Raw genomic sequence first — 11060 nt, 5'->3', positions numbered from 1 at the left:
GGGTTTAACGCTGCAGTGTGTGTGTGGGTTAGGGTTTAACGCTGCAGAGTGTGTGGGGGTTAGGGTTTAACGCTGCAGTGTGGGGGTTAGGGTTTAACGCTGCAGTGTGGGGGTTAGGGTTTAACGCTGCAGAGTGTGTGTGGGTTAGGGTTTAACGCTGCAGTGTGTGGGTTAGGGTTTAACGCTGCAGAGTGTGTGGGGGTTAGGGTTTAACGCTGCAGAGTGTGTGTTGGGGTTTAACGCTGCAGTGTGGGGGTTAGGGTTTAACGCTGCAGAGTGTGTGGGGGTTAGGGTTTAACGCTGCAGTGTGTGGGTTAGGGTTTAACGCTGCAGTGTGGGGGTTAGGGTTTAACGCTGCAGAGTGTGTGGGGGTTAGGGTTTAACACTGCAGAGTGTGTGTGGGTTAGGGTTTAACGCTGCAGTGTGTGGGTTAGGGTTTAACGCTGCAGAGTGGGGGTTAGGGTTTAACGCTGCAGTGTGTGGGTTAGGGTTTAACGCTGCAGTGTGGGGGTTAGGGTTTAACGCTGCAGAGTGTGTGGGGGTTAGGGTTTAACGCTGCAGTGTGGGGGTTAGGGTTTAACGCTGCAGTGTGGGGGTTAGGGTTTAACGCTGCAGTGTGGGGGTTAGGGTTTAACGCTGCAGTGTGTGGGTTAGGGTTTAACGCTGCAGAGTGTGTGTGGGTTAGGGTTTAACGCTGCAGTGTGGGGGTTAGGGTTTAACGCTGCAGTGTGTGGGGGGGTTAGGGTTTAACGCTGCAGTGTGGGGGTTAGGGTTTAACGCTGCAGTGTGTGGGTTAGGGTTTAACGCTGCAGTGTGTGGGTTAGGGTTTAACGCTGCAGTGTGTGGGTTAGGGTTTAACGCTGCAGAGTGTGTCGGGGTTAGGGTTTAACGCTGCAGAGTGTGTGTGGGTTAGGGTTTAACGCTGCAGTGTCTGTGGGGGTTAGGGTTTAACGCTGCAGAGTGTGTGTGGGTTAGGGTTTAACGCTGCAGAGTGTGTGGGGGTTAGGGTTTAACGCTGCAGAGTGTGGGGGTTAGGGTTTAACGCTGCAGAGTGGGGGTTAGGGTTTAACGCTGCAGAGTGTGGGGGTTAGGGTTTAACGCTGCAGTGTGTGGGTTAGGGTTTAACGCTGCAGTGTGTGGGTTAGGGTTTAACGCTGCAGTGTGTGGGTTAGGGTTTAACGCTGCAGAGTGTGTGTGGGTTAGGGTTTAACGCTGCAGAGCGCAGGTGTGGGTTTTTTACTCTAACCACAGCTCCTCAAGGCAGTGTGTAGATATCTGCCACATCCCACCACTTAAGCACCTGACAGTATTACAGACTGGTCTCCTATAGTCACAAGGAAAACTATTGACTGATTCATCCAGAAGAAACATTTGAACAATGTCATTTTAAAGAAACATTTATTTTCAGTAATATTCAGGATACTCAAGAGTTCTGAGTGACCAGCTGTGTGAAACCCCACAGGCTCATGGGGCTCTTTCAAATGTCACATTTTTCACCTCCTGTCTTATTTGCCTGACCCGGAAACCGATCAAGGTCTGCCATCTTTATGGAAATTGAAACCTGTTCCATGTTAAGAGCGAGAAGCTGAAGTTCAGGTCAGGATTGTTTCTTTGGCCGTGGGGGTCATGACTCTTTGTGTTTGTGTCCTAACAGACGGCTGGCGGTGCGGGTCATCAGGACGCAGGTGAGGATGCAGGTGAGGGCGAGGAGGGCGAACAGGCTGAGGAGCAGGCCAGGGAGCAGAGCGGCGGACTGCGTCTGCGTGTATAGCGCCCTGCGCTGCAGGTAGTCCAGGTGCGAGCCGTGGATCTGGCCGCAGGTGCAGAGCACCATGAGCAGGTGGAAGAGCTGGTGGCCCTGTGGCAGGAAGTCGCAGCGGCCCGGGAGCCAGCGCTCGGGCACGCCGCAGGAGAAGAAGACTGCGCTGGCCAGGAAGCAGCCCAGCTGCACCGCGTGGAAGCGGCCGGCAGGGTCGTCTGCGCAGACAGGCAGGCAGGTGTAGACGCGGTGGAACACTGGGCCGGAGTCCCAGGCGTAGGCCAGGCCGCAGGGCACCACGTGGCACAGCTTCTGCCCCCAGGACGGCTCTCCCCTGGCCCCCAGCTTGGAGCAGCACCCTGCCAGGCAGGAGAGCCAGGCCAGCAGGGCGGCCACGCCCAGGAAGGCCCCGCCCGGCCCCCCCGGGCCCCGCCAGCCCGGCTGGGCGGCATAGTGCAGGTGTGCGGCCGCGCTGCCGTACTGGTACAGGGCGATGCCCAGGTAGTCCAGGAAGTAGAAGACGTGGAAGAGCAGGGGTGACCGTGCCGACAGCAGGTGCGCTAACGTGCTAAGCGCCAGGTAGCCGAACGCCGTGCAGACCAGCAGGAGGAGGGGCCAGGCGTGCACATCGCCCACGAAGTCCACCGTCTGGCCGAGCCTCAGGGCCCAGAAGAGCACGCACAGCGCCCCCAGCAGGTGCGTCCACACGTTCACCGTCTCGTTGTGCCGCAGGAACACAGACAGGGCGTAGTAGCGCCAGGGCTGGCCGGGGGGGCGGTAGCCGCTGAGGATGCTGGGTACTCTGAAGAGAGGCGGCACCTCGCTCGCCCGCAGCGTGCTGGGCACGGACGGCAGAGACTCCCTCAGCAGCCACGGCACCTGCCTCACCTGCTGCAGGTTAATGAACATGTGACCCAACCTCTCCATGACGACGGCGTCTCCAAGTGCCTTCAAGAGAAAAACAGCAAAACCATAAAGTGAAAAAAATGACAAAATAAAAGCCTATATCAGAGACACGGCTGAATAAAAACCCTTGAGTGACAAAATGATTAGTTTCCAGGAACACAAGGTTTAACATTAAAATATGTTTAAAAACCATGGTTACAGTGTAGTCCTGTAGCTTTGGCTCCCAATGCGGAGGCTTTTCATATGAACTGTCATGTCCGCGCCCCTTGCTATTTTTTCTTTTCTCTGCTCTCACTCCAGTCCTTGTTTTACCTCTCTCCGCCCCCGGCTCCTTCCTTCCTGGCTTGTTCCAGCTGTTTTTCTTCATCTCATTATCTCTTCCCCAGCACCCACCCCTGATTATCATTTAAGCTTATTTGTGAGTATATTTAAGCCTGTCTTTTTCAGTTCAGTGTTGCTAGTTCGTCAAGTCTGTTTCCTCTGTGTATGCTTGTGCTCAGTTCTGTTGTCCGTTGTAAGGTTCTTCTCTGTTCTTGCCTTTATTTAATTTCAGTTTATATTCTGTTATTTTTTTTTCTGTTCCCACTTCTGGATTTCTGTTATGACCACTGCCTGGCTTTTTGTTTTTAGATTACGATCTTTGTACCTCTGCCCTGTTTGGACTGACCTCCCAGTGTTTGAACTTCACCTGTTTGGATTATGCTCTGTCTGCCTGCTCATTACCCCTGAGTCTGCGCCTGGTTCCTCTGCCCCCGCAATACCTGACAATGAACACTTTTAGTGAATTATCCAGTAAGCTTCTTTGGGTTAGAGGATTCATACCATAACATGATATTCCTCCAGTTAGTCATTTACATAGTAATACAGAAATGAAAATTGTTCTGGAATGGTCTACATGTTCAGCTACAGGCAGCTAGTGTCACAGTATTTTACAGTCGTCTCAAACAATCAGGCGAGCAGTTTGTTCTGAGGGCACTGAGAGATATGACGTCCTCAGTTGGAGTTCCAAAGTTTAGATCAATAATAATTTACGACCAAAGCAAGAGTGGTCACCTCGACAGATGAAACGTGGCAGGTAAAGGTGATGCAGGTCAGGCTAAGGTATGCCATTTTTCACCTTTAATTTGAACATTTAATTAATTATCATTATTATTTTTTAATATACATTTACATTTTAGGATATACAAGTGCTGTAGCCTGTGTGCCTCTGGGCCTAAATTTGGGTAAATATTATGGGGATAATATGAATATGAATATGAAAAACTAATGTAAAGAGGATCTCGTCAGCTCAGTTGCAAATATTACACAAGAGGAGAGGGTGCAGGTACACAGGCTCTACGAGTCATTATATCACAATAAATTACACCGTAACCACTGTGCAAAAGCCTTATAAACAGATCAACCTGCAGAAAGGGAGAACATCAGTGTCAGACAAAGATGTGAAAAACTATTCACATCTTTAACTTGTTTAAATTGTTCTTGTGATTACTTGGACAATTATGGATTTTGTATTAATATGTGGAACAAACATGATTAGACAGATATTACATCTCATCAGATTAGACAGACTACACTGTTTGATCAAAGACAAAATATTTGTACATGTGGATATTTTCTGAGGCGTTTCAGGTATAGTGCCTATAGGATACAACCATACCACAACCAACGCAAGGGTTCGGATGAGTGCAACAGCCCTCTGAAACAGGCTGTATTTCTGCTGGGATCGGGGTGCTGGGCCGGGTTTATGGGGCCCCAAATCCCTGACAATGGCTCAGAGTATAAACGCATGAAATAATCGCAATACATACCCGGTGTAAGAGGTAATGCTACTCGGCCAAAAACAGGAAACACTAAAATAACTGTCCTCGGAGAAATGGGGTGCACAAGTCTGTCTGATCATATGTTATACCTCTTCCACAATTGTATGGCTTTATCATGTACGCCACAATTCACAGCCTAAATGCTAAAGTTACATGTTTAAAATGTTCATTCTATATACCTGCGTACAGTCGCGTTATTGCATTGCCAATTCTATTCGTAAAATAATAAGGTTACCTTTTTAGCGAAGATGGTGTCTCCTCCAGGAAGTTCTCTAACGACTCTTCGCTCGCACCTTCACACGAAGTCTCCAACTACACTTCTGGTGTCACTTACCGGCTGAACGGCCAATCCGTCTCTTGTCCTCCTTCTTCTTGTACAGAACCGGAGATGACAGACACGGCGGTCACGCCCGTCAACTGCTCCGCGGCACAGAATTCCCAAACAACAGAAAGAATACGCAATTGTGGCAGAGATACTGATTATGCAACGTCACAACCAATAAACAGCCTACCGTCATGTACATTATGCAGAAAATTGAGGGAGGCACTTCAGCGCAACCACTAGAAACTTCTGACATAGTTTATCTACGGAGTTGCTGCCTCCAGTATAGCATCGAAGTTCTCAAAGTGACATTCTTTACTCTATTCCTAGCTTATAGTAGATAAGTGACATTCTTTACTCTATTCCTAGCTTATAGTAGATAAGTGACATTCTTTACTCTATTCCTCGCTTATAGTAGATAAATGAACTACTACACACGATGCTTGGCGGGCTGTCTGTTTTGCTTTCTTCGTGTAAAAGGTATTGGAGAAATGATCTGATCTTCTTGAAGACACACGCGCGCATACACACACGAAAAAGCAAAGAGGGAAAACTCGACTGCACATGATGTGTTCACTGAACGTGTCTAAAATGTATGCACCGGTGCTAATCTACAAGAAACCGAATATTTTGCTCGGATGCTTTCCAGACAAAACTCACAGTCAGTCCAGGACTAAACTTAATCTGTGCCAGTGAAGCCGGTCCAATATTAATTTAAATGTAGCCTATTCTAGATTAACAATAACAGTAGCAATCTACTACTATTGCCACTACTACTAATAACAATACACACATACTAGGGATGTGAACGGTTAAATGTTTAAATGGAAACGTTTACCAAAAAACTTAAAAATCGCTTGCTTTTCTCCCAAAGACAGCTTGTGTCTTCATTTTGGTTTATCTTTTCTAAAACAAATGCAGTATTCACTGGCAAAAACCAAGGCTAAAACCAAGAGTAGACATTCAGAGCTATTTATTGTTTAACCAATCAACCTAATAGGACACATCTGGGGCGGCCTGTAGCGTAGTGGTTTAGGTAAATGACTGGGACACACAAGGTCGGTGGTTCTAATCCCAGTGTAGCCACAATGAGATCTGCACAGCTGTTGGGCCCTTGAGCAAGGCCCGTAACCCTGCATTGCTCCAGGGGAGGATTGTCTCCTGCTTAGTCTAATCAACTGTACGTCGCTCTGGATAAGAGTGTCTGCCAAAATGCCAATAATGTAATGTAATGGGTAAAAAGAAAGACCTGTCAATCACATGTTCCAATACTTTTTCTCACCTAAAAACTGGGTGGTCTGATACAAAAGGTGATAAGTTGTTTAACAAATCTGGATAAAAATACCGGAAAATAAAAGCTGAAATTCAGATCTGTCATCTCATGCACATCTTTTGACCTCAAACACAATTGTCTTCAACAAAGGAATTGACCTTGCTGTTACAATACTTTTGGATGGGACTGTGTAAAAACAAATAAAGCAATAGACCACATCATTGGACAAATGTTGCACGCATCATTACTATGATGGCAAGTTGAACAATAACTTACGTATATGTCTGCTACAAAGTTCGCAATAGCAGCAATGGGCACATTTCATGGCAATCAAGTCTGTCAGACAGAATCCATAGGGAAGAGGGATGAAAACACTAAGAAGGATAATTTTAACCGAAACATTTTCTAAATGGGCGGCCCGGATGGTGCAGTGGGTAGCACTGCTGCCTCACAGCAAGGAGGTCCTGGGTTTGAATCCCCGTCGGCCGGGGCCTCTCTGTGCGGAGTTTTCATGTTCTCCCCGTGTCTGCGTGGGTTTCCTCCGGGTACTCCAGTTTCCTCCCACAGTCCAAAGACATACAGGTTAGGCTGATTGGAGAGTCTAAAGTCATAGGTATGAGTGTGTGAGTGAATGGTGTGTGTGCCCTGCGATGGACTGGCGACCTGTCCAGGGTGTATTCCTGCCTGTTGCCCAATGTATGCTGGGATAGGCTCCAGCCCCCCTGCGACCCTGTTCAGGATAAGCGGGTTAAGAGAATGGATGGATGGATGGATTTACAAAATGACACACGATCGAACATTAACTGAACATCAGCTTTAGTTCACATCAACCATCAGAAAGGGGAAAAATTTTAATCTAAGTGACTTTGACCGTGGAATGAATGTTGGTAGCAGACAGGGTGAGTTGAGTATCTCAGAAACTCCTGAACTCCTGGGATTTTCGCACACTGGTCTCTAGAGAATGGTGCAAAAAACAAACAAAAAAGCAGTTCTGTAGACAGAATCACCTTGTTAATGAGAGTCGTCAGAGGAGAATGGCCAGACTGGTCAAAGCTAACAGGAAGGTGACCAAAACGCAAATAACCACACATTACCACAGTGGTATGCTGAAGAGCATCTCTGAACACATGAGGCATCAAAAAAGTGGATAGGCTACAGCAGTAGAAGTCTAATAAAGTGCTCACTGAGTGTTCAAATGCACCGCCATTTCCTGCTGAGTGCCTCTGCGAGGTCAGGGATGAGGCCCTCACAAAACGACATGTCCCATAAGACAGTGCGACTTCAATAGCCCGCCTCCTTTGTGTAATTCCGGCAAGGAAGTGTCTTTATTGGCTTAGGAAGTTGTCATTAATCCATTTTGGTTGCGACAAAACATAACTTGCGTTATAATTCAGGGAACTTCTTACGCTCAATTGTTCCGTAAGTGTGTTAGACGCCAAGACGGGCTAAGTTTAAAACATTGCGTAAGAGTTTAGTGGTAGGATCAGCACTGGCATTGCAATTTGAGAAAAACATATACCGAAGTGTAAATTACGAAGATGAAAATACAATACTCGACTGTTCACTGTTCGTTTGTCACCACTGTGGACTCTGACGTGCATTGATATTGCTTGTATTTACTAGTTTCGTGAATATATTGGACGTTTACCCTCAGAGTTGGCTACGAATTCCAACCACCAGCAATAGGCCAGACAGGTAAGTGAGATGTGTGTAACTAGCGTTAGCCATCCAAGCACAGTGCAGACTAGCCAGCTAACGTTACACAGGAATGTGTGATAGACGAGCTGTCAGGTGTAAATCAGGGGGTCAATAACGCAGTCAGATATACAGAGAGACACTGTCACGTCAACCACCTGAATACACCTAAACATTGGAGATCTTTATTAACCTGACGACAAGTGTGTAGCGTTTTGTTGCTAACAGCTAACAGCTCAACAGGGGCAGTTGGCTAACACAAGCTAGCGCGTTCGACGAAGGGAGCTTGTGTCGCTGTTGGGAGGAATGGGCTATAACGTTAGCTAACTGCGTTTGTTGTAAAAATGTATAACCTCGCTCATTAGCTAGGTGCCAGCTTGTCTAAATGCTGACGTTGAAAAAAACTGACGTTTGCGATTATTTTTAGTGAGTCGGTTAACATTAGCTAGATGGCGAATTGATTGCATGTGTAGTTAGCTAGCTAACTACACACAGATGCCCCAAATAAATAAGTAACTTAACTTAGCTGCTTCAGGCACGCCAACAAATCAGTAGCTCTATAACGTGAGTTGAGTTAAAACAACAGATTGACGTCTATAATCTACTCTGTTGTCGAACAACTGAACAACCCTGTTGGCAAACGTCAGTGTTACTGATTGGCACACTGTATGCATTTTTGTGACGGTTGTCACGAATACTTTCACTATCCAACATTAGCCTTGTCATTATCCAGCTATTATATTTTTTGGCGTAGTTCTTGCTCGCTTATATTTACAAACGTTAGCTGTGCTACGAAATGTTGACCATTTTGTGGGAACGGAGGTTCAGATGCATTTAGATGTGTAGATATTTAGATCTGTGTGTAATTAGTAGACCTGTGTTGATGTGTGGTGTGGGCGGGGTTCGCCGGAGGTTGTCTAGTTGAATGCGTTTAACTCCTGGCCGCTGCAAAAAGCGACTCCACCGTCTAAATTTCTGTTGTGACTTGTGTTGAGTGAAATGGGGGCGGTTGAGGATTCATGTTAATGGCATGTATTGTTAGATTTGAAATTACTTTGCCTCTGAATACACGATGAATACTCCAAATGATTGAATACAGTTCTGCCAGATTATTCTATCCTAACATGCATATGTTTGGTCAGTTCCGCTTTCACATTGAGTGCAGTTTCTCCAGAAGTCAGTCTGTCAAAAAGGAAAATCAAACTTTGGAGTCTAGTCTCATTTTCAGTGCCAAGCCTTTCAGTTTCTACACACCTGTTGAAATGAATGGTTTATTTTATTGTTGTTGGATTTGCAGTGGCTACACTTGGACAGGACTAAAGCTGGTAATACAGTATGACTTGGACACACACATTCCAGTTCAAACATTTTCAGTTGATTGAGTTCACAAAAGATGTCTCGAATATGTCAGAAAGGCTGTAATGCATAAATGATATGTTTTATCATTTACATATCTGTAATGGTCAACGCATATCTTTAACCCTGCTTGTCCATGTGGTAAGACTACGCTGGACTGCGCTTCAACCCTTTGGTGATCTGTGTCTCTTCTGTCTGCAGGCTGGTCCAATGTAGCTTCTCCGTCGTGGGAACGCTCCTCTGTGCAGAACCCTGTCCCATTGCCCCCTCACCCCTAACCCCTGAACTTTGACCTTATGATTTGCTGTGAGGCCATGGCTGCTGTGAACATCACCAGTAACATCCTGCAGCGGCAGCTCCGGGTGAGACCCTTACCCTTTGACCTTTGACCTTCATCACTGCTGCGGCTGGAGCCGGGGCGTCCTGGGTCACGCGGCTCAGCTCCAGTTGCGGAACGTTAATGGCAGTATTGTTATTGGCTGTGTGTAAACGCTGTGTGTAAACGCTGTGTGTAAACGCTGTGTTTTCCCAGGATAAGGGTGCGCTGGGCTTCCAAAGGCACTATCATGTGACTGACTCCTTCATCAAGAGGCTGGGTTTGGAGGCGGAGCTACAGGTGATGCTACAGCCAATCAGGGGCCTTACACATGGGCCTCTGTTTATGCATGTAGTGTTTCAGCATTCAAATTCACTCTGGAATCAGATGCTAATCTGGCAACCTTTTCCTCTTCTCTTTCCCTCTCTTTCTTTCTCTCTGTCTCTCTCCACCCCCCCCCCCCCTCTTTCTCAGGGTCACTCTGGATGTGTTAACTGCCTGGAATGGAACGAGAAGGGCGAGTAAGTGTTGGGGGGGGATGTGTGGTTAGGGCAGAGTGTGTGGGTGTGGGTGTGGTTATGGCTGTGTTATCTGTGTTCAATCTCTGCGTGTGGTCCGTGTTTAATCCCTGCGTATCCCTATGTGTGGTCTGTGTTTAATCCCTGCGTGTGGTCCGTGTTTAATCCCTGCGTGTGGTCCGTGTTTAATCCCTGCGTGTGGTCCGTGTTTAATCCCTGCGTGTGGTCCGTGTTTAATCCCTGCGTGTGGTCTGTGTTTAATCCCTGCGTGTGGTCTGTGTTTAATCCCTGTGTGTGGTCTGTGTTTAATCCCTGCGTGTGGTCTGTGTTTAATCCCTGCGTGTGGTCTGTGTTTAATCCCTGCGTGTGGTCTGTGTTTAATCCCTGCGTGTGGTCTGTGTTTAATCCCTGTTAGACCACCCAGGGGCGTCCTGTAGCGTAGTGGTTAAGGTGAATGACTGGGACACAGGGTCGGTGACTCTAATCCCAGTGTAGAGATCCGCACAGCCTTTGGGCCCTTGAGCAAGGCCCTTAACCCTGCATTGCTCCAGGAGAGGATTGTCTCCTACTGAGTCTAATCGACTGTACGTCGCTCTGGATAAGAGCGTCTGCCAAATGCCAGTAATGTAATGTAATGTCTGTGTTTAATCCCTGTGTGTGGTCTGTGTTTAATCCCTGTGTGTGGTCCGTGTTTAATCCCTGAGTGTGGTCTGTGTTTAATCCCTGTTTGTGGTCTGTGTTTAATCCCTGCGTGTGGTCTGTGTTTAATCCCTGTGTGTGGTCTGTGTTTAATCCCTGCATGTGGTCTGTGTTTAATCCCTGTGTGTGGTCTGTGTTTAATCTCTGCTTGTGGTCCGTGTTTAATCCCTGCGTGTGGTCTGTGTTTAATCCCTGTGTGTGGTCTGTGTTTAATCCCTGCGTGTGGTCTGTGTTTAATCCCTGTGTGTGGTCTGTGTTTAATCCCTGTGTGTGGTCTGTGTTTAATCCCTGTGTGTGGTCTGTGTTTAATCCCTGTGTGTGGTCTGTGTTTAATCCCTGCGTGTGGTCTGTGTTTAATCCCTGTGTGTGGTCTGTGTTTAATCCCTGCTTGTGGTC

The 11060-nt window shown here is 47.2% G+C and overlaps 2 protein-coding genes across 4 annotated transcripts in view; one reads left to right on the top strand and one right to left on the bottom strand.

Annotated features, from left to right (window-relative positions):
- Nucleotides 1–1506: 1506 nt before the first annotated feature.
- LOC133141703 (membrane progestin receptor alpha-B-like) lies at nucleotides 1507–7144 on the bottom strand. 3 transcript variants are annotated; one of them, XM_061262351.1, is made up of 3 exons: nucleotides 7088–7144; nucleotides 4721–4902; nucleotides 1507–2707 (listed from the first exon to the last, which is right to left on the bottom strand). In XM_061262351.1, the coding sequence occupies exon 3, from the start codon at nucleotides 2684–2686 to the stop codon at nucleotides 1625–1627; it is 1062 nt and encodes a 353-aa protein (XP_061118335.1). In that variant the 5' UTR covers nucleotides 2687–2707; nucleotides 4721–4902; nucleotides 7088–7144; the 3' UTR covers nucleotides 1507–1624. The 3 variants fall into 3 exon arrangements, with proteins under 3 accessions (XP_061118335.1, XP_061118343.1, XP_061118325.1); XM_061262359.1 differs by lacking the exon at nucleotides 7088–7144 and having other exon boundaries at nucleotides 4820–4939; XM_061262341.1 differs by lacking the exon at nucleotides 7088–7144 and having other exon boundaries at nucleotides 4721–4915.
- A 294-nt stretch (nucleotides 7145–7438) lies between these two features.
- The window catches only part of wdtc1 (WD and tetratricopeptide repeats 1), a 24814-nt gene continuing 21192 nt past the window's right edge, over nucleotides 7439–11060 (top strand). Inside the window, exons 1-4 of the mRNA XM_061262922.1 lie at nucleotides 7439–7775; nucleotides 9333–9493; nucleotides 9664–9747; nucleotides 9922–9968. Of these exons, the coding sequence (XP_061118906.1) occupies nucleotides 9428–9493; nucleotides 9664–9747; nucleotides 9922–9968 (197 nt within the window). The 5' untranslated portion in view covers nucleotides 7439–7775; nucleotides 9333–9427. The remainder of the gene's footprint in view (nucleotides 7776–9332; nucleotides 9494–9663; nucleotides 9748–9921; nucleotides 9969–11060) is intronic.

This window comes from Conger conger, chromosome 1 (assembly GCF_963514075.1).
Source record: "Conger conger chromosome 1, fConCon1.1, whole genome shotgun sequence".
NCBI classification, from domain to species: Eukaryota; Metazoa; Chordata; class Actinopteri; order Anguilliformes; family Congridae; genus Conger; species Conger conger.
This window is presented reverse-complemented; position numbering and strand designations above follow the sequence as displayed.

Bases quoted from the DNA above. Each gene is read 5' to 3' on its own strand.
- LOC133141703 (XM_061262351.1), bottom strand. From the start codon at position 2,686: ATGGAGAGGTTGGGTCACATGTTCATTAACCTGCAGCAGGTGAGGCAG.